Raw genomic sequence first — 22,586 nt, 5'->3', positions numbered from 1 at the left:
CCCTAAACTCTAAACTTCATATTTAAACCACACATCCAAAAATCAACATAAAATCTAAGTTTTAAAATTTTAAACTTTGTCAAAATTAGGTTTATACGTTTAGTTAGTACAAGTTTAGGTTTAAGCTTGGTTTAGTTTGGTTTATTTGGTTTAATACCTTTTCTAATTAGATGTATTTTTTTATTTGTAAATCATATTTTTTTCTCAACCAATTTAATTATAAATCAATTGAAATAATAATAAAAGTTTAAATATATAAACCAGATTAAATTTTTAATTCTGTTTTTAAATTTAAAAAATTAACAAAAATAAATAATTTTAATGTAAATAATAATAAATAATACTCTATTAATAAATATTAATTTCACACAGAAAATAGCTATACTATATGACAATAAGATAGTAACGCCAAAATTTTTATCTAACGGACAAAGATATAGCGCTTCATAAACCGTTATCGTTTCGTTAGATAGCGTATTTCGTCCGTTAGTAAAGCTCATTTTTGTAGTGTTTACATCATTTTTTAATTTTGAATGAATGCTATTCACAAACTCATTTTGATGTTAAACTTTTTATTTGCATAATAATCCTTTAATTTTGATAAAACTTTATTTTATGCATAAAAATATTTACACAAAACATTATCTTTAAATTTTTTGTCTAATATATGTACACACTATTTAAACTTCTTTAACTTATACTTTAACAATGATATAATACAATAATAAGCAGTAACATTAAAAACATATAACTAATATAAAATTACAAAACACATACAAACCTAACACAGTATAGAAAATGCTTTGATTTATTATTCGTGGAAAATATAGTAATAGTATTATTTAAATAAAATCATATTAGTGTATGTTGGTTACATAATTTTATTAGTGCAATTATAGTTTATTTTAGTAATGTTAGATTTTAGTTTAAAATTTAATCTTTTAAAATAACTGAACATAATTTTAAATACTATCAAATAAAAGATGTTATTTGCAATATATAAAAAGTTAAAAAAATAAATATTATTACGAATTGAGGGGAAAAAATAGAATAAAAGTTATTGGAGTAAATCATAAACTCATTTTGAGAGAAAATTACAAACCATTGGAGATTCTTTTATTGATTACACATCAAAAGAATTTGCAAGTTTTTTTGAATATATTCTTTTCACATTTACATATTCTCTCGTATTGACTTTGTTTCTTGACGCAAATGTTTTTTTAAACAACTATTTCTTGCGATCATTTATACTGAACAGTTTATTAGAATGAAAGATTGTAAAGAACTTAGTTCAATCATTGAACAACATGTATATTTTATCTAATCTTACTGTGTATATCTATAACATTATTTGAAAAGTGAATTTTTTTATTTGTCATGTTTACTAGAATTTTAAGTATTTTTTCTTATTTATCATGTTTTTATGTTATTTAAATTTATGAGTCATCAATTTAAATTTATATTGAATCTAATAAAATAAGTAGAAATAAGGATTATGATAGCGTTCTAAATATTTTGTTCCATAGTTTTAGGTAATTTTAATTATTTTTCATGTTCTTATGATTTTGACTGATGAATCATCACTTTAAACTAATACTATTATTTAAGTAAGTTATTTTGATTATTGTCATGTTTCCATAGTTTTAGTTAATTTTTCTTATTTGACATGTTTATATGATTTTAATTGATGAGTCGTCAATTAAAATTTAAATTATTATTTGAATTTAATAAAAATAAGTCAAAATAAGGATTCTGATGGAATTCCAAATATTTTTCCCATATTTTAGTTAATTTGCTTATCTGTCATGTTTTATGATTTTTGATTGATGGGTCATCAGTTTAAATTTATAATACTATTTAAATTTTATAAAATAAGTAGAAATAGGGATTGTGATAGAATTCAAATATATAATTTATAATTTGTTATAATGAAATAATATTATATTTGATTGCAGTTTATATGATTTTCATCTTTATCAAAATATGAATCTGTAGCTACAAAAAATGTAACTCTTTATGTCATAAAGTTTTTTTAAATTATATAAATTTATAGATAAATTTTGATTAGAAGCCTAACTTAATAATTAATATTTGTTAAAATATAAAAATATATTTATATTATACATCCAAGTAATATAATAGATTTTTTCGAACTTAATGTTTTCTGAATTTGACATAAATACATCTCATATATGGTAGTTTCTCTTTTTAATTTTAATTTTTTTTCATAATTATGAAATGCCTGTTGGTAAAATGACTAATATAATATTTAAAAATTTAATGTTATTCTTTTATTATTAACCGATTAAAAGCTCTTTACTAATTTTTATCAGCAAATTCATCTTATCAAAATTATTGTAATTTGTAAATATATACAAAATTTACTTACCGTAAGTATTATTTAAATGATATAATCACTCGAAATCGCGGGAAGTCATTTAGTTTTCTATTATGTAGCATTATTTTTGTATGCACAAAATAACCTATTATTTTCATATTTAGGCTCCTACTATAATCATCAGCATAAATCATCCAATCATGATTATTTGATAAAAAGATACAAAAATAAAAGAAACAAAACCCTGAAATTATGCCAAACTGTGATGTTTTTCTTACGTCACAATTGAAAAAAAAAAAGTAAACAGAAGAGAAAGTAATTGTCAGTCAACAAAACACGGCTTCCGACTTCCGTAGACTTGAAAAAAAGCATCCGCGTTAAACATTTCTATAAAGTATCTTAAGAACCCCAAACTTCCCAAATCTCATCCAACTTTCGAAACAGAACACAAAATTCAGGAACGTAGAGAGAAAAAAATGGACCGAACAAAGACTGCAAAGGTATCTCTGTTTGCTGTTTGGACAATCCTCCTTGTCTTAAATGTGAACGGCCAATCAGGTTGTGATACCCACAGCTTCGCCAATAACATCGCTTTCACCTCTTGCTCTCCCCTCCCGGCCCTTGGCTCATTCCTTCACTGGAACTTCAACGAACAAAACAGCACCGTTTCAATCGCTTTTCGCCACCCAGGAACTTCCTCTTCTTCATGGATTGCTTGGGGGCTTAACCCAAGTGGGCCTCAGATGTCCGGGACACAAGCTCTTGTCGCCTTCACCAATTCTAGTGGACAGTTCCAAGCCTACACCTCTTCGGTCGATGGGTACGGCACCCAGCTAACACGTGGAGACCTTAGTTTTGGGGTCAGCCTCGTTTCCACGACTCTCGTCAACGGAGAGGCTACCATCTTTGCGACTCTTGAGTTACCGGCCAATTTGGTCATGACCAACCAGGTTTGGCAAGAAGGTCCGGTCGCTAATGGTATTCCTCAGGTTCATCAAAGAACAGGAGATAATATGAGATCGATAGGTAGGATCGATTTCAGGACAGGTCAATCATCGGCTAGTGGAGGAGGTTCTGGTAGCAGGCTGAGGAGGAGAAATGTAAGTTCAACTTTCTTTTCTGTTTGGCTTCACTTTTCAAGTTTGCTTATTAAGAAATAACAACGAACCAAAATAACATTGGTTAGTTTATCTGAGTATACCAAAAAATAGTTTTAGAACACCTAAGTTGATCAACATACGGTAAAAGATCCCATAAGCGTTAGTTCCAAATGTATTAACCATTTTGCTAAAAGTTATTAAATGACAATACATTTAGGCTTTATATATAAATGATTCCTCAAATTAAGTAGTTTAATCTCGACATTTTACCCAATATTATTTAACTCGTTTGTGTTTTTTTTTCTCTCTGAATTTGAATGATTTTTACAAAACATGTCATTTGAGGCATCCAATAAAAAGGTTATTTAAGAAACTTTAAAAATTTTGATACCTGACGAGTATTTTGATGGTAAACTTTTAAACAATTTTTGTTGTTAATATAATGTTTCTTAAAATAGCCTATTAAAATACCCAATATGATAAGATAAGTGTGCTTAAAAATAATATTTTTTGAGTGGAGGAGACATATTTTAAGTTTAATAATAAATATTTATATAAGACACATTGACGTGTTTGTCAACAAGAAAATCACTGAAGATAATGAAATGATGGCATACTTTTAAGCTAAGCATTAAATTAAATTATTAATTTGTTTCTTTTGAGTGATTAGTCAAATATCAACGACGCATTTGCTAGATTTTTTTTTGAAAAAGTAGACCTCTCGTCACGGGTTTCACTTTCACCAAACTCAAATATCTATCTCCACGTTCCAGAATTCATGAAAATTCAGTTACGGGTCCTTATTTATTTCTCTCGAGTCTTTTAAACAACTTTTATTCTTTGTCGACAACCATTGAACATTCTGAGCTATTTTAATTGACAAATTAGAGAACAGTAAAATTGATTTTTATATAATATCAGAAAAATCTTTCTGCCATTCAAATATAAATTGACATTTTAAAATGTCTTATTTTCTAGACATCTGTAATTTTCAATTATTTCACTTATTTTTATTTCAGTTCCTAAATATTAAATTTATCTTTAAAACTAACTGATACTAACTAATTGATAAAACAGACACACGGGATACTAAATGCGGTAAGCTGGGGAGTGCTACTGCCAATGGGAGCAATGATGGCTCGGTACATGAAAGTTTTCACCGCCCCAACATGGTTCTACCTCCACATCGTGTTCCAAGTCTCCGGCTATGCCATTGGTGTTGCCGGTTGGGCCACCGGAATCAAGCTTGGCAACGATTCACCAGGCACATCATACTCAACCCATCGTAATCTTGGGATCGCACTTTTCACTTTCGCTACACTTCAAGTCTTTGCTCTTCTTCTAAGGCCTAAACCAGACCACAAGTATCGATTCTACTGGAATGTGTATCATCACACAGTGGGATACACAACAATTATCCTATCCATTATTAACATCTTTAAAGGATTCGATATCTTGGATCCAGAAGATAAATGGCGATGGGCTTATATTGGAATTCTCATTTTTCTTGGTGCTTGCGTTGTGATTCTTGAGCCACTTACTTGGTTTATCGTTCTTCGCCGTAAGAACCGTGGAGGAAACACAGTTGCTGCACCGATTTCAAACAAGTACTCTAATGGCGTCAATGGTACCACTAGCACCACTAGACAGCATCACCAAGACGCCTAGTTTCACTTTTCTTTCTATACTTGGTTCTAGTTCTATGCAATTTTGGATTCTTTTTCCAGTTTGATTATCTTTTAGGCTTATGTATGTATTATGATTTTATTCATTGTGTTATAGGTGTTTTAATTTACTGTGTCATTAGTCATTGATATGTGTGTTTTGTAGTTGTTCTATGCTTCATGTATGCTTGCACTTGAATAACGATTTGAGATTATAGTACTTTAAGTGTTTACAGTTGCGGTTTATGTAAGAACTAATAGATAAACCATTAACAGAATTTCATATCAAGTAAACAACTATTGAAACCCTACAACTTAAGAGATAAATTACACATACATAATCAAAATAACAATGAGACTAAAAGAGATCATAGTTGTATTGATATAAAAACATGAGTTTGAACAATCAAATTGTTAGCTGGTTCTTAACACTGGTGTTGTCTTCATGTTGTTCCTCAATATCATTTTCGTGTTGACGCGTTCTCCCCTTGTAACTAAAATAAGTCATGATTTAAAATAAAAGTTGATGAAAACCCCAATTCTGGAAATTATAAAGTTAAACTATCGTAAGTTATTAAGTTTGTCAGTCTAATGAAAGAAAATACACGATAGAGAAGTTCCATAACACATAGTTAGTCTAAGGTTTTACTGTGCAAGTTGTTAATGAAATCCCTCTATATCATAATTTTTTTAGGTATACTCTTTTTAAATCGACTATGTATTTCCTTTGAAACCAATTAATTTTTTTTTTTGGATCGGCTATACCCCACCCCACTTTTCTTTGTCAACCTTCTTCCTTCAAATGAGCAAATTTAGAATGATATCAATCTCTAAACCCTGAAAACAATCCAATTTAGATTGATATTATAATATTTTATGAAGATGCAGAGTTCATACATAACATAAATTTTTGAATAGTCAAGTGTTTTAACAATTTATTAATATTATCGAAATTTGTTTTATTAATATTATCAACAAAACTGATAATGCGCTTAATAACTTATGCGAAATATTCTAACGTAAATAGTTTCTTTTGAATTGTAGTTTGGAGAAAACTAAAAATTAGAACAAAATTGTTTCACTCATGTATGATTATAACCATTCGTTTTTAAAACAAATTAACATCTCAACTGTTTTCACAGTTTTCTTTACAACTTTTATCAAATAGTAAAGTTCTACTTGATTTGTCGATAAATTAACATCTCAACTCTTTTCACAGTTTTCTTTACAACTTTTATCAAATAGTAAAGTTCTATATACATGATTTGTCGACATTGAAGAATAATTATAATTTAATCAAATCATTTTAAATTGAATCCAATTTATAAAATGTAACTTAGTATTTTTCTTGAGAATTTCAAAGAGCAAAAATATAATTTATTCTAATTTTATGCTTGTTTACATTATAAAATATTATAAAATTTATGACAAAAGATTAAGAAGATTAAATTACATAAAAACTGCTATCAGTTCCAGCAACAGCCAATAAACAATGGAGAACATATCTAAACTATTAAGACTAAAGTACAATTAGCTATGTCCCCTTAGTTTTGCACAAAAATTACAATTCAATGCCATTGACTTAAACTCATCATTTTGCTTCTTTTTTCTAACCCACCGATTTTTTATTTTTGGGCTTTCAATGAATTCTTGGCCCAGTCATTTGTTACATATTGTGTTGACAAAAAAAATGAAATATCTTAGATCGTGATACACAAGAATTTTTCTTGAGCATAAATATGGAAAATACAAAACTTAACCAAATACACCGATATTCACACATATTGTTAAAGAAATATTCTTATTTATATACCCAATGATCTCGCCTAATTAATTATGGTATTAAATGTAAATCTTATTTAATTTTGAAATCTACTAGCATATATATATATAGATACGTCGCATCCTTCTTTTCTATACATTTACATACCAAAGCAAAAAAAAATGGCTACGGTAGACCACCCAAAAAAAGAACTATGTTTTGTGTAGCATTTTATGGGTGTTTTTTTCTGTGGTAAAAATTAAAACACCAAACTGAATTATTTTATATATTAAACAAAAAAAATATTTTGTAAATAAAGTCTTATATTTTTTGTTTAGTTACATAAAATTAGTTAGAGGATACAATATTTTTAAAAAAATTACAATTAATAATAATTAATATAAAACTATTTTTTAAATGAAAATTTCAAAAATGTTGTTAAATTTTAAAATAAATTAACAAAAATCAAGTTTTTAATAAATTATTAGTACAATATCATAGAAAACAAAATGCACAAGTTATAAAAATTTCAAAACAAACTGCACAACTTATAAAATTCCGGGTAGGTTTGTAAGAACCGAAATATATCCAAATAGACTGAAGTACAAATTTGAATTAAACCTTAATGCATCTCAATATTTACAGTTTGTGCCACTGGGTATCTGAAATATTTCAATTCGGATCGAATTCGGTTTTGGTTCTCTAATCATCAAAATTTTGAATAATTTGGATATTTAATCAATTTTGATTCGGGTTTGGTACTACTCTTTCGGATCGGGATTAGTTCGATTCTTCAGATTTGAATTTTTTATTCAGCCCTAATATTGATATAAAAAACAAATAGCAACATATTTTTGAACAATACATCCGCACGGGCGTGCGGGTCAAAATCTAGTATAATTTTAAAATGGTCAATTTTGAACAATAAATCATTGGAGAACAAATACTAGACTTTCATATGTTTACTCTTTATACTTTATATTTAATGTTATATATACTAAAAATAAATAAAGATTCTTTTAAATACAATCATATCTTGTTAGAGGTAAGTGTTTGTTTGTCATCCACCTTATCCTCGTGAGTCAAACCAGATCCATTGCTTTGCTCCGGCGACCGGCCGGCGTGTTAGCGCATGTGCCGGTGCCGGAAGCACATCTCTTCTCCCTCTCAGCTTGTTTTGATCTTTGCTTCTCCATGGTTTCTCACTCTTCGCCGTCTTGCCTCTGGTTTTGTCGCAAATGAAGCTCCAATTAAGATCTTGCTCGTGGGGAGACTCGACGCCGGCTTGTCTCTGCTTGCGGTTGGAACCATGGCATGGCAGAGAGATGGTCGCTGTTGGCAGGAGTCGACTTTTCAGGGTTTTACAAGGACCATTTTTCTCTTTCTTTTCTTCTTGTAGAATCTTCGGCGCGTGGATGCGGTGGTTGGACACCGTTCTCGATTCAGGTGGAGGGTCTGTAGATCTGCTTTCTTTGGTCGCTTATGGGGTGTTTTTTGGCAGCAGGTTTGGTGGTTAATTACAGTGTCATGGTGAGCTTCAACTTGTATGTCGGTGGCTGAGGGCTTTGGAGTTTAACTTTGCTCGAAGACCTGCCTAGCCAAATGATTCTACATGGTGCCGGAGCCGGCGGTGATGGCTTGGGGAAGCTTATTGTGACACAAATCTCAGTCGTTGTCTATGGCCCCTCCGATGTGTTATGTGCTGCCTCCCTCTCATCTGACTTACCTCTTCCTAGTGTGTATTCGATCCAACATTTGAAGCAATGTTCAGGATTCTTGGGTTAACTAAGCTCATGCGCTATTGTTTTGGATCGTTAGTCACCGGTTCAATTTGGGACAGTAATTGATTTTCCGACCTTCGGTTCTTAGATGGGACGACTAGGGTTGAATGGAGTGGTTTCAGGAGTCTGTCTCTTATTCATTTTTGGTGACTCTAGTTGAAGAAAAAGAATTTCCCAGTACCGTGAGGATTCGCTTGATAACCCATGGTAATGTTCTCTCTATATCATCAACCTGCAGGTAATAGAAACTCTTATCAGATCAAATGCAGCCGTCTTCTCGTTCCCGGTTTTTTTCAGTTGTATTGGAAGGGCTATCTCATGGTATTTCCGTTGGTACGGCTTGGTAGTGGCAGTAATGTTTCGCTTGATGTCCTGCGATTATCGGATATTGTGCTTCATTGTCGAGGAATAGAATTCTTGTTAGTGGGTTTGGAGCTGACTTTTTTTAATTTCCCCGTGATTAGAGCCTAGGTGATAGGAAAGGAATAGTTGGAGATGGCGGTTCCCCTCAATGCTTATGGTCTGTTTTGATTACTTGGGTTTTGGTCCGGTTGAAGAAGGAGTCTCAGGTGGTCCTCAAAGCTGTGTGTTGGCGCCTATTTTGAGAAGGAAGTGAGATGCAGTGGTTGGCTTGACTTTCGTTTAGTCAGCGTCGTTGGCCGCGGATCTATGGTGATTATGAGAGATTGGTGACGGTCTCTTGAGCCTAGATTTTTTTCCTCCCGCTTTTTTTTGGCTAACTTTTCCATGTATCCTAGTGATGATCTTAATCTATTTGCGAGGGTTACTGTTTCTCCGACAGCTAGACGGAAGTTTTGTTCTGATACCCATGTATGGGTTGCGTTTTATTTATATATGCAAGAGTATTTAAGAAAAAAAAACATATCTGGTTCGAGCTCATTTACTTATAATCATTATTAAATGAAGATTTAATAATGGGATACAAAAGGAAGTTTGTTCGAACTCTCCACCTGTATAAAAATAAGACATTTTAGGAAATGATCATACCAAAGAGTTTTTTTATGAGCATTAGCCTAGGGTTGGGCCTGGTAGAATGCAAGCTTGTTTTTGGTAGAATGCATATATCCCCATACTATTTTTCTGTAACTAATGCTTAGTTTAATTGGATTTATATAATTTCGCACTAATTATATTGTAAAATAGTTTAAGATATACGGCTTGCTCGGAATGATTATTATATATTAAAATTGCTTTTACATATTATTATTTATTTTGTGTACATTTACATAATATCAAATAAGAAATATATTGAATAATTGAAAAAGAAAAAACTATAATGTATAAAATTAAATTGGAGTAAGAACATTAATCAAAACAATTACTATTTTTATTTATAATAATTTTATTTATAATAATTTTATTTTATATAAATAAAATAAAATATTTTATTTATTTTGTATGGTGTAAAACTAAATTTAAATAACATTTACACAAGTATATGTTATATTTAATATAAATATTTATTAATTAAGGCTTTCTACTGATATGATTCTATTAACATTTTTTTCAGTCACAATTAGAAAGAGAGGACGGTTAAGTCGATTTCAATGACGATTGTCATAATCATCACTTCTTCTTGCAATTCTCACTGGCAGATGATGATTCTGTAATTATCCACAGTCTCTACGATGTATCTCGATATTTTGTTTCAGGACAATCTGCATTTTTTTGTTCTTGTCTATAATATGGAGAAGACAATGTTATCTCACAATGAATTGGTTGTTCATTATCTCATCTTCCAATTCGTTGTTGCCATCTCCAGCGTAGACTTCAATGACAAGTTAATTTTTAGATTTAAGTGGTAAGAAATTTATCATGACCGCTTTACTTTGGAAACAATTACCATAGAAACCACGATGGAATGAGTATGTCGGAGATTGAGAATTAATATTTCATTTGTTGTATGGCGATGTTTTTTAGAATCTTTGCAGGTTGGTCGTTCCAATTTTTATTTCTTTCGAGAGAATTATTATATTGGATTCATTAATGAATTGATGAACATCTGTAGACCCAAACTGAAAGTTGGCTAATGTTATACAACGAAGGCAAGTTTGGAGTTTCATCGCATGGTCGATATCCAAACATGAAGATTTTTTAAAGATTTTTTAAAACAGTTCAGAAGAAAGCTTCTTCAAATTCTATTATATATATTTTAATGTTATCATTTATTTTAGTTTTGCATTTGGTTGTACTTTTCTTATTTTATATGTAATGTTACATTTTATATAAGTAAAATAGTTGTTAAAAATGATTTTATTAAAAAATTTCTGTAACAATAAATTTAAATCATTAATTTTAAAAAAATTATGTGAGATTTTTTTGTTTTAATAATATATAATCGTTTTTAAAAAATGATAATTTTGAAATTAAAATATTAAGGTCTCAATATTTTTAAGGAAAATTCAAATTAAAATATTTATGTATTTTATGTGGTATATAATTAATTTAAAAATATTAAATATATAAATAAATAAATATATATATATATATAATGTATTTTATATGGTATATAATTAATTTAAAAATATTAAATATATAAATAAATATATATATATATATATATATATATATCTGAATATATATTAAATGAAACTCATATATTCATATGATTTTATGATCATTTATGTCTTGTTTTTTTTACAACAACTGACTCAAACTATGATCTTTGTTCTACCGGTTTAGAGAACTAAACCGGAGGCACGAAATCGACATAAAATATAGCAGAAAGAGAACTCCTAGCACCGTGTGCAAACTTATTCGCCACTAAATTATGTGCTCTTGAGATATGTCGGATCTTGAAGATAGGAAAAAAAATACTTACTGCGCTGGAACTCCTCCAAGTGTGTAGCAAAATCTGGGTGTTCTTCGGTGATGACACCATCTTCACCAATTGAGAATAGTCTATTGCAAAAACTACGTCTGAAAAGTTGAGAATCTTCATCCACTCTATAACCCATATCAAAGCTTCACATTCGACATGTAAAACATATAAGTTTATTCGGAGATTCATTGTCCCCATCATTTTTTCATCTGAACCCATAGTTCTACAGAGTCATCCCTGTCCTCAGAACTTATCATATTCTCTTCATGCACCATCAACAAAACAGATCATGTTATCATGTTCTCTTCAATGTATGACTTTTCATAGTGTTAATAATTTATACTCGTTTTAATAAATCAAAATACAACACATAAAATTTAATTTTTTATTATATAGTTAATGCAATTGTTTAATTATTTAATAATATTAAATTAAACAAAATGATGGATGATACAAAAACTGTTATCAAATTTTTATTATAAAAATCATTAATTGTCATATATATGTTAATGATATTAGGTAATATTGTAATTTTTATTTAAAGAAATATTTTCTTGTACACTATTAACTTATTTGATAGTTAATTTAATAAAACATATAATATATATTAAGATGAACCAATCTATTTTTTAAGATTTTTGTAAAAAGGAAAATTAGGAGTACTAGCAATGGATTTACTAGTATTCAGGTATATACCAATAAAGTAAAAATGTCTACTATTCGAGTGTTATTTTTACACTGATACTCGTACAGGTGAAACATCACATCTAACATCACTTCTAGATTTTAAAGACCAAATCTTTTACCTAGATATGCAAATATCTCGTATCATAATTGATATTAGAGAATCAAAATTATAACTTTTTCTATCATCCCAATTTTTTTTGAAGGTTTTCTCTGTTATTTTCATCGGTAGTTTTTTTTTAGGCTTTATTTCTCTCCAACCTCCTCTCTTTTTCAGAAATTGATCTTATGACGGAATAGTCATGTAAAGGTTTCCAGTGGTGTTCTCTCGTTTTCTCCGTCAGTTTATGGGTCTATGGAGCGTAGGCCCCTAGGATGCTTGGGTGTTTCTGGTTACTCATTGGAGGTCGCTATAGTCCATTTGAGGACGGTGGACTCGTTCGCTGGTTTTGTAGTCAGTCATCAGGATAGATCTGGAGCTATAGTAACAGAAGTTTGGGGTGTTTCTGCTGCGGTGCTTCCTTGGAGATGGTGGTTCTCCGAGTTAGTTTCTTGTCCGGCGCGGAGGCTCTCTTTGACCGGCTGAATATAGATGAACACACGGTGATTCGGACACGTGAGCAGTCGTATATCATTAAAACAAGTACATGATTTTCGGTTATTCTGTTTAACCAGATATCTTATGAACCAAACAAGCTATTTTTATTAATAACAGGCTACAAAATAGACCTAACCTCTTAGATGCGATGGTGATATATAGTGTTTTTCACATCATGTATATATGTTTTCATTTGTTTCAAGTCACTAATTCGTGTCAGTCTAGTCCTTTTTGACCTTTTACAGGCCTGGAGTTAGTAGAAGAGAGAAGAGAAGGTGCCTGATGAAAAGATGTCCTTTTGGAGCAATCCTACGGAGAACACTCAAGTAGAACAGTCCCGTGACTGTTCTCTCTCAAGCGGAACAAGCAGACGGAGTGATCCAGAGATTGTTCCCGACGAATATGGAAACTCTTATTTCGGGAATTAATGCCCTGTTGCCCTAATCTATTTTCTTCTGATTGGCGCCTCCATATAAAACGCCATCTATCTTTTTACTATTTTCTTACGCTAGTTTTTACAAGAGAACACTGTGATTTGCGATCTGCAACTTGTAAGGGAGAAGAATCCATCCTCTCATAGAGAAGATCATCTGAACCATATTGTTTTCTACTCTGTTCTTATGCAATTTTATTCAGGATTTATGTCTTTGATTCTCTGCATCATGATCGAGTAGTAGCCTTGCTCGCCTAGGGTTTTTAGGGTGTTGATACATGAGCTAAACATAGATAAGCGATCCATAACTGTTCTTCATTCATACTGTTCTTACTGCTTTCATTAACCTGATCACTTGATGTTAGATCACTAGTTCATCGCCTAGTTAACCGCTTAGGAGATAACTTGATATGTATTGAATGAGCTTAGTATCCCTAATCAGCGAAAGTAGATATTAGGGTGGTAAGTGAACTGATCGGACCTGTTCTCTAAAGCTTGCAATCGATCCTCATCCCAACGACAGTTAGGTGGTGAGATCGATCTACAAAGCGATCACTGCCACGACAGTGGAGTGTTCCAGCTGAGTGATCCGAGTTCTAGAAAGCACTTCATCGCGCTTGAATAACTGTTTGGCTCCAATTCAACACCCAATGAAATACCCTAGGCTAGCTCTTGTTTAATTGAATCAATCTCGTGTTTTATTTGCTTGTTAAATATCGTCACCTTATATCCAAATTCATATCTTCTTCTTAGCTTGATTTCGGAACTTATAGAACTAGAGTGTAGATTGGTCCTCTGGATTTGAATCTCAAGTACTACAATTGCAACTGTTAACTTGGCGGTAGCAAGGATTCATTTTTAGTGTATCAAGTTTTGGCGCCGTTGCGTTTCTCTGGCCGATCTAGGGTCAAGCATAAATCTCATGCCATATACTGTGGCTAAGCGCCTTGGATACACGGACTTCAAGCCTACCAGGATGTCCCTAGTGTTTGCTGATCGATCTGTGAAATCTCCAGTTGGAATCCTCGAAGATCTTCAAGTTCTGGTTGGGAACACACTTGTTCCTGCCGATTTCGTTGTTCTGGAAGTCGAGGAAGATTCCAATGATCCGCTGATCCTAGGCAGACCATTCCTCTGCACTGTTGGAGCTATCATTGATGTCCGACAGGGGAAGATTGATCTCCACCTTGGAGATATTGTGATGAAGTTTGAGATGGATCAGATGCTCAAGAAACCGATGCTGGATGGACAAACCTTCACTGTCCAAGAAGATGGTGATCCGCTAGAGCCGCATGAGGGAATGATCGAGGAGATTCTCACCGAGGATCCACTTGAACTCGCCTTAGTCAGAGCTGAAGCCGAGCAGAGCTTAGAGAGTGTTGATGCTGATGCCTATGCCAAATTCCTGGATTCAGCCAGGAGTATTGAGAGAATGGTGGCAAATCTAAGTCTGGGGGAAAACAGTGAGTCCAGCAAATCGACTGGAACAACCGCGCCTCAGAACCCGTCTATTCCGGCAGCTCAGGTCGATGACTCATGGAGCGAGCTGAAAGCTCCAAAGGTAGAGCTCAAATCCCTTCCCAAGGGACTCAGGTATGCATTTCTTGGACCCAACTCTACATATCCTGTCATTGTGAATGCTGACCTGAACAATGCCGAGACTGCGCTGCTTTTGTGTGAACTGAGAAAATATCGTAAGGCATTAGGTTATTCTCTAGCTGACATACCAGGCATTTCACCTGATCTGTGCATGCATAGAATACACCTGGAAGATGAATCGATGACTTCTGTAGAACATCAGAGGAGGTTAAACCCAAATCTAAAAGATGTTGTAAAGAAAGAGATAATGAAACTTCTAGAAGCAGGTGTGATCTATGCGATCTCTGATAGTAAGTGGGTTAGTCCTGTGCATGTAGTACCTAAGAAAGGTGGGATCACTGTGGTAACCAATGAAAAGAATGAATTGATCCCTACTAGAACAGTCACTGGTCATCGCATGTGCATTGATTTTCGTAAGCTTAATGCTGCGACTCGTAAGGATCACTTCCCACTTCCTTTTATTGATCAAATGCTTGAGAGATTGGCTAACCACCCTTACTATTGCTTTTTAGATGGTTATTCAGGTTTCTTTCAGATTTCCATCCACCCAGACGATCAGGAGAAGACGACGTTCACATGCCCTTATGGAACATATGCATACAGGATAATGCCCTTCGGCTTGTGCAATGCTCCAGCGACCTTCCAACGCTGCATGATGTCAATTTTTACTGATCTGATCGAAGACATAATGGAGGTTTTCATGGACGATTTCAGCGTCTATGGAAGCTCCTTTCAAGCCTGTTTGTCAAATTTGTGCAGGGTGCTGAAGCGATGCGAGGAGAAGCATCTGGTGCTGAACTGGGAGAAATGCCACTTCATGGTTAGAGATGGGATTGTTCTGGGACACAAGATATCAGAGAGAGGCATTGAGGTGGATAAGGCAAAGATCGAGGTCATGATGAGTCTGCAACCACAAACTTCAGTGAAGGGAATCATGAGTTTCTTGGGACACGCTGGTTTCTATAGGAGGTTCATCCAAGACTTCTCTAAAATCGCGAGACCACTCACTCGGTTGCTCTGCAAGGAAGCTCAGTTTGCCTTTGACAGCGACTGCCTAGCCGCATTTCACACGATCAAGGGAGCTCTAATCAGTGCACCAGTTGTCCAACCTCCAGACTGGGATCTTCCTTTTGAGATCATGACAGATGCAAGTGATTTTGCAGTGAGAGCAGTCCTTGGACAGCGTAAAAACAAGAAGCTTCATGTGATATACTATGCAAGCAGGACCTTAGATGAAGCTCAGTGCCGATACGCAACCACAGAGAAGGAGCTCCTTGCCATCGTGTTCGCGTTTGAGAAGTTCAGATCCTATCTGGTTGGATCAAAGGTGATTGTGCACACGGACCACGCGGCTCTCAAGTACCTACTCACGAAGAAGGATGCTAAACCGCGACTCTTGAGATGGATTCTATTGCTCCAAGAATTTGATCTGGAGATAAGAGACAAGAAGGAGGTTGATAATAGAGTGGCAGATCATCTCTCTAGGATGAAAGTGTCAGATGAGACAGTTCTTGACGAGGAACAACCGATGGAATACGTCAACGCGATTGGTCTGTGCAACTTGGAACAGTCGTCCCCTGTCATCAAGGACTGTTCTCGCGTAGAAGGAGCCTTCGTTGCAGTGATCCAGAAGCAGTACCCGAACCTTCCATGGTTTGCTGAGATTGCCAACTTCTTGGCAGCTGAGAAGGAGCCTTTGAGGTTCACTGGGAATGAGAAGAGGAAATTTCTAAGGGAAGCAAGACACTACTTCTGGGATGAGCCGTATCTATATTGGCAAGGCAAAGATGGAATCTTCAGGAGGTGTGTTCCTGAGGCTGATATTCCAGGGATCCTTCACCACTGTCATGGTTCTTCTTATGCTGGTCACTTTGCCACCTTCAAGACAGTTTCTAAGATCCTCCAAGCCGGTTTCTGGTGGCCCACTATGTTCAAAGATGCTCACGCTTTCATATCACGATGCAATTCATGCCAAAGGATGGGGAGTATAAGCAAGAGAAACGAGATGCCTCAGAACTACATCTTGGAAGTTGAAGTGTTCGACTGCTGGGGGATCGATTTCATGGGACCCTTCCCAGTTTTTCACAAGAACGAGTACATCATAGTTGCTGTGGACTATGTCTCCAAATGGGTAGAAGCGATTGCTAGTCCAACCAATGATGCGCGAGTTGTAACCAAGATGTTCACCTCCATCATCTTTCCAAGATTTGGAGTGCCTAGAGTGGTTATAAGCGATGGTGGAACTCACTTTATCAACAAGTTGTTCTAAGGATTGCTGAGTAAGAATGGTGTGAAACACAAGGTTGCAACCGCCTATCATCCCCAAACAAGTGGTCAAGTGGAAGTTTCCAACAGAGAGATCAAGAGCATCCTGCAGAAGACTGTCAACACCACCCGCAAGGACTGGTCCCTTAAGCTTGACGATGCTCTCTGGGCGTACAGAACAGCCTACAAGACCCCTTTAGGGACCACTCCCTATCATCTGGTCTATGGCAAGGCGTGCCACCTACCTGTTGAGCTAGAATACAAGGCTGCTTGGGCTATCAAACTACTCAACTTCGACATCAAACCCGCCAAGGAGAGGCGAACCATTCAGATCCACGAGTTGGAGGAGATCAGGCATATGGCCTATGAGAGCTCTAAGATCTACAAGGAAAAGACCAAGGCGTTCCATGACCCACGTATCATCAGCAGAAGCTTTGCGCCGAACGATCACGTCTTACTCTTCAATTCACGGGTTAAGCTGTTCCCTGGAAAGCTTAAGTCCAGATGGTCTGGACCTTTCACCATCAAGGAGGTTCGCCCCTATGGAGCTGTTGTGTTGCTCGACACAAGAGGTGGAGAATTTGTTGTCAATGGTCAGCATCTCAAACCATATCTTGCTGACACAACAATCGCTGAAGGTGTAGAGATACCCTTAAGCGATCCACCTCAAGCCTAATTGGCTCATTGAAGTCAAGCTAGTGACATAAAACAAGCGCTTGGTGGGAGGCAACCCACTGGTGAGTGTAAATATTAATTTCTTTTTGTCTTTATCATTCTAGGAATTAACTTGCAGGTTGAAAAATCAAGAAAATTCGAGATCACTTCAGGAGAACACTCCAGCGGTTGTTCCGCCGATTGTTCCCAGGTAAGTTCTCGAACAAAAAAAAAGGTAAAAAATTGAAAAAAAAAACCAAATAAAAAGGAAGGGGAAGCGGTTTTGGTTGGCCTTTTTAAAGCCCAAACATTCCACTCCCCACTATCTCTCTCTCTCGCCGCAAATCAACCCACCCCTCTCAAGAACCCTAAATTGCAAAGCTCTCTCCTTTTTGATTCTATCTTCACTATTTTTGGTTCTCACCTCTTGGGTTCTCTAGAGATTGGTTTGTTTTGCAGGAATCACCTCTCCAATCAAGGTAATCGGCCAATAACTCTCCCCCTTTTGCGCATGCAAATCGCGAATTGGGAATGACTTTTTGGATCCTCTTTTTCCTTTATGCTTTGCTATTTCATCCTAGATTGTAGCTCTTGATAGTATACTCGCTACTAAGATTGAATTGATGATTGATTTTGAACGGAAGAGGAACCGATTTGTTGATTGTGATTCTTGGTCTTAGCGATTTGTACTGTTGAGATTGAGGCTTGTGTAGGTTGTCTAGCAATCGATGGACTTGGGTAAAACAAGAAGATTGGATTGTTCCATCGTTTCTAGAACAACCGACGAACTGTGCTGATATTGGGCTATTGTTTTTGTTTTGCAGATGCCTCCAAAGATGAGAAACGCAAGGGCCGCCAAGAACACAACTTCTCCAGCCGTGAGAGCTCCACCTGGTTACCCATGGCCGAACAAGACCGAGGGCGAGCCCATAGACCTCAATGATTCGATGCTCCTTGACTACAATGTTGAGGGATGGGACAAGGAGTCAGCGACAAGATACAATCGGCTCCTTCTAGCGGAGATCTTGCCCACGCGGTTCGCGTTCGCGCACCAGGAGATCTTAGCCGATCTCGGCCTTGACACTGAGGTGTTTGACACGATGCAGGCCATGGGACTCATGCCTCTCTGTTTCCAAGCCCAGGTTCTCTACCCGGATTTTGTTAGGCAAGTGCTCGCGACGTGCCAGATCACTTATCTGAACCCCAATGAGCCTACATACGAGAACTGCTTCTTCTCCTTCATGGCTGATGGCAAGTTCTGCTCAATCTCTCTCAACGATCTGAACGAGCTACTTGAGATTGCAGACACACCTAAGGGAGTTTCAGTGGAAAAGAAGTTCAAGCCGACAGACACCTTTTGGGACCTCATTGCAGCCGACAAGTTCACCTCTCGCAAGGCCTACCAGTCGCAGATCCGGAACCCTGCTATGCGGATCATCGCCAAGATCGTTTCCAACGTCCTGTTCGCGAAGGAGTACACCTCCAAGATCACGAATGGAGAGCTCCAGGTTCTCTACACGAGACTTGACGACGAGATGCGCAGAGAGAAGATCACCCCGATCCAGGAGGTCAAGACCAACCAAGGGTTCCATCTTATGTCCATGTTCGCTGAGCGCAAGGACACCTTGATTCGGACTGATGACAAGAAGGATCGTTCCGGCAGTCTGCTCACTCCCTTGTTCCAGCGCTTCAACATCAACCTCAGCTCCTACACGGTTTCCTCTGAGATGGAGTACATTGATACTCCTTACCTGATCGCATGCCACATCTTGCACGACGAGAACACCTACAAGTTCCAAAACAAAGAAGGGAACCCTCTGTACTGCAAGCTCCCTATGCATGGGTTCACAGACTTCTTGTCCCTAGAGAACATTGTGTTCTCACTCGGTGAAGAGCACCTCTGCGATGATCCGCGAGCGCCAGTGCAGAACGATGATGATGACATGGATGATGTGGAGCATGTGCCTCCACCGGCTGATGGTGAGTATGACCTGGAGGACTTCATCGATGTGACTGATGATCACGCCTACAGACGCTGGATGGTTGAGTCCCAGAAGAAGAACAACAGCCTCATGAAGAGGATACTCAGGGCGATCACAGGCGGCTGCATTGGAGCACAGGAGGAGCGTACACCTCAGAGAACAAGGCGCCCAGGCAAGGAGCAAGCCGGAACATCCACTGGAGCAGAGAGACTGCCGAGGAACAGGAGGACAGCTGGTCACTCCGGTAGCGTCGATTCAGACTGATTCGGAAAGGACTATTTCTATCCCTTTGTCTTATCCATCTGAACTATTTATTTTTCATGTTATTTGCTTCTGTTTGGTGTTTTTAGCTTCCTCTGATTTATTTTCACAACCAGGGATGGTGTGAACTAAGTCTGGGGGAGCGGTTGTACTATATTCGCTTGTGTGCTTTTTGAGTCAGTCCTTGTGTCATTTTCATGTTTTTATCGAGTCAGTTTTTTAGGATCGAGTCAGTCAAAACTATTGTGGAAATCAGGACCTTATTTTGTGATGCTCTTTAACCACCTCGTGCTTTAACCTTCTTATTCAGTGACCTTAGCAGTGATGAAAGACCCACACATGGACCTGGAACACCCTGACTTATCTCATTTGACACTCCAGAAATTCTATACCGATCAGGTTACACTAGGCAGACTTAACTCCACTTTATCTGAACCTAATCTGGACTTTAATTCTTCTTGTCATGGGCACTAGATCAGGGTAGAATGAGAACTACACTCAGGACTTCTTATCCGATTTTATCCCTCTTGCTGTTCCTGAGTGGCTAGCTCATCTTTAGCTAGTTCTCACCTTGAACCCTGACCTTTTGTTCCACCCAAATGCATTTGCTTTTCTAGTACTTTATGTGCAGATATGTGCAAAAAGGTCGGAGAGGAAAGGATCGACGCAGTTCATACTCATCAATGCTCACACAGTGGAAGAAGGCGGAACAATCAGTGCAGACAAGAGAACAACCAGAGTGCCTGTTCCGGTACAACAGAGAACAATGAAGGGAGTAAATGGCTAGAACGAACCGGGATGAATCACCAGTGGCATCATGTACATCACTTGTTACCTCCTTACTCGTCACCCCAGCATTTTGTATTCAGTATATTAAAAAAAAAAGAGAGAGAAAAGAAAAAGTTTTTTTTTTGTTTTTGCTTTTGCTTTGATTTACTGGTGACGAGAAGGGGAAGAATCCATGATGCATACCACTGGGGAAGTTGAGAAAGTGATGGTGGTTTCAGTGAAGTGTTCTGAAGGGGAAGTTGAATCGCGCAGAGCAGTCCTATGATCGATCTATCGGAGAGCAGTCCGATCAGCAGAGATGAGTAAGGACTGTGGACCTCAATGGAGCCGTCCTCTCACAACCATTTTGTGCGATATCCTGCATCCGCTCTTGGTAAACCCTAAACACTTTTGAACTCCACCATAAAAGTTAGCATGTTCTATACCTAGTCCGTTCTCTCTGAGTAAAACCTGTGACAAGAAGCTCACGGTGATCTTAATAGAACATAAGGAGTTTTGTCTCGAAAGTGTTGCCTTTTCAGGTTGATATGTAGAGTAAGGAGCCGATCTTCGAACAGCTGTGGGAACCGAAATTCGCACCGTCAATATTTCATATATTTTAGGAAAGTAGGAAAACCCTAATTTCCCAGAAGGTCCCGGATTTCTGAGAAACCACACGTCAAGCAATCAGAACACGATAACAACGGAAAAATAAAATATAAAACGTAAAAAGAGAGTAAGAAGGGTTTTATTCCGAATCTGCGTATAAGCGTGACAACAACAGGACAACGTGCTTCGGCTACGAGAGCTGTCGGCGAGATCCTAGTTCTAATACCCGAAGGTGGCTAAACCTAATTGAGTCGCAGCTCGAAAACAAAAACGAAAAGTTGCCTAAAATGCCCTAAGTGCTAGTTTGCTCTGGAAAAAGTGATGCCTCTATGCCTCTCGCCTTGAACTCCTTATATACTCTCCAAGGTCGGTTTACGCTTCCCCCTTTTGTCCTTAAGCCGTCATAGTCGAAAAAATGGGAATATTCCATTTTTTCCGATCTTCATAATTATCTGCGGAAAGTTTCCATTTTTTCCGTGGAAACTGATGCTTATCCTCCAAGCATAAACCGTCATAACGTTTATGGGTTTTTAAGAAATCGTAAGTGGGCCTCGAATCAAGTTTAGGACCCCTTTGGGCCGTATTTTTGATTTGAGACGTTTTTACGATTTCTCCGATAAGGTTAAGTTTCCGCGGTTTTATCGTAAACCAAACGGACGATTCTATTTGATCGAGAGATCAAGAAACGAATAGTCGTGAGTTGCGGAGAACGGCTATACGGATAGTCGAGAATGCATAGCTTTACGTCCTACCGTCGTTTTGGAAGACTTCGGACGTTTCGGAGAATGATCAATGTACGAACGCTCGATCGCAATAGCGACCGAACTTTGTCCGCAGCTCGGTCGCTATAGCGACCGAGATCTATCCGCAGCTCGGCCGCTATAGCGACCGAGCTCTGTTCGGAGCTCGTGGCTTGGTCGCTATAGCGACCGAGCTCGATCGCTATAGCGACCGAGCCGTGTACGTGGCTCGGTCGCTATAGCGACCGAGCGTGGTTTCGTGATCCGTTCGCTATAGCAACCGAGCTCTCGTTCGTGACCTGATTGCCATCGCGATCGGGTTTATGCCGTGGTCTGAGGTCCATTATCCAAGTGTTTGAACCTATCGCAAAGCTACGATTCTCTTAGGATGCTTGTTTGCGGAGGTTTGGTCCTTTGATAACAAAGTTCCGTTTGACTTTAAGAAATCGTTACTTTCTTAAATCGTTGATTTCTTAAGTCGTTGATTAAGAAATCTTCGTTTTTTA

At 36.6% G+C, this 22,586-nt stretch overlaps 1 protein-coding gene and 1 long non-coding RNA gene across 2 annotated transcripts; both read left to right on the top strand.

Moving 5' to 3' along the window:
• The first annotated feature begins 2,734 nt into the window (after positions 1 to 2,734).
• Positions 2,735 to 5,322, top strand: LOC108828971 (cytochrome b561 and DOMON domain-containing protein At5g35735). Its single transcript, XM_018602617.2, has 2 exons — positions 2,735 to 3,438; positions 4,516 to 5,322. Exons 1-2 carry the CDS (start codon positions 2,815 to 2,817, stop codon positions 5,104 to 5,106), a joined length of 1,215 nt encoding a protein of 404 aa, XP_018458119.2. The 5' UTR covers positions 2,735 to 2,814; the 3' UTR covers positions 5,107 to 5,322.
• A 2,448-nt stretch (positions 5,323 to 7,770) lies between these two features.
• On the top strand, positions 7,771 to 9,530 carry LOC130510500 (uncharacterized). The gene is made up of 2 exons (XR_008944175.1): positions 7,771 to 8,852; positions 9,110 to 9,530. It is a non-coding gene; the product is annotated as an uncharacterized LOC130510500 (long non-coding RNA).
• Positions 9,531 to 22,586: the final 13,056 nt, after the last annotated feature.

This window comes from Raphanus sativus, chromosome 4 (assembly GCF_000801105.2).
Source record: "Raphanus sativus cultivar WK10039 chromosome 4, ASM80110v3, whole genome shotgun sequence".
In the NCBI taxonomy this organism is placed as follows: Eukaryota; Viridiplantae; Streptophyta; class Magnoliopsida; order Brassicales; family Brassicaceae; genus Raphanus; species Raphanus sativus.
This window is presented reverse-complemented; position numbering and strand designations above follow the sequence as displayed.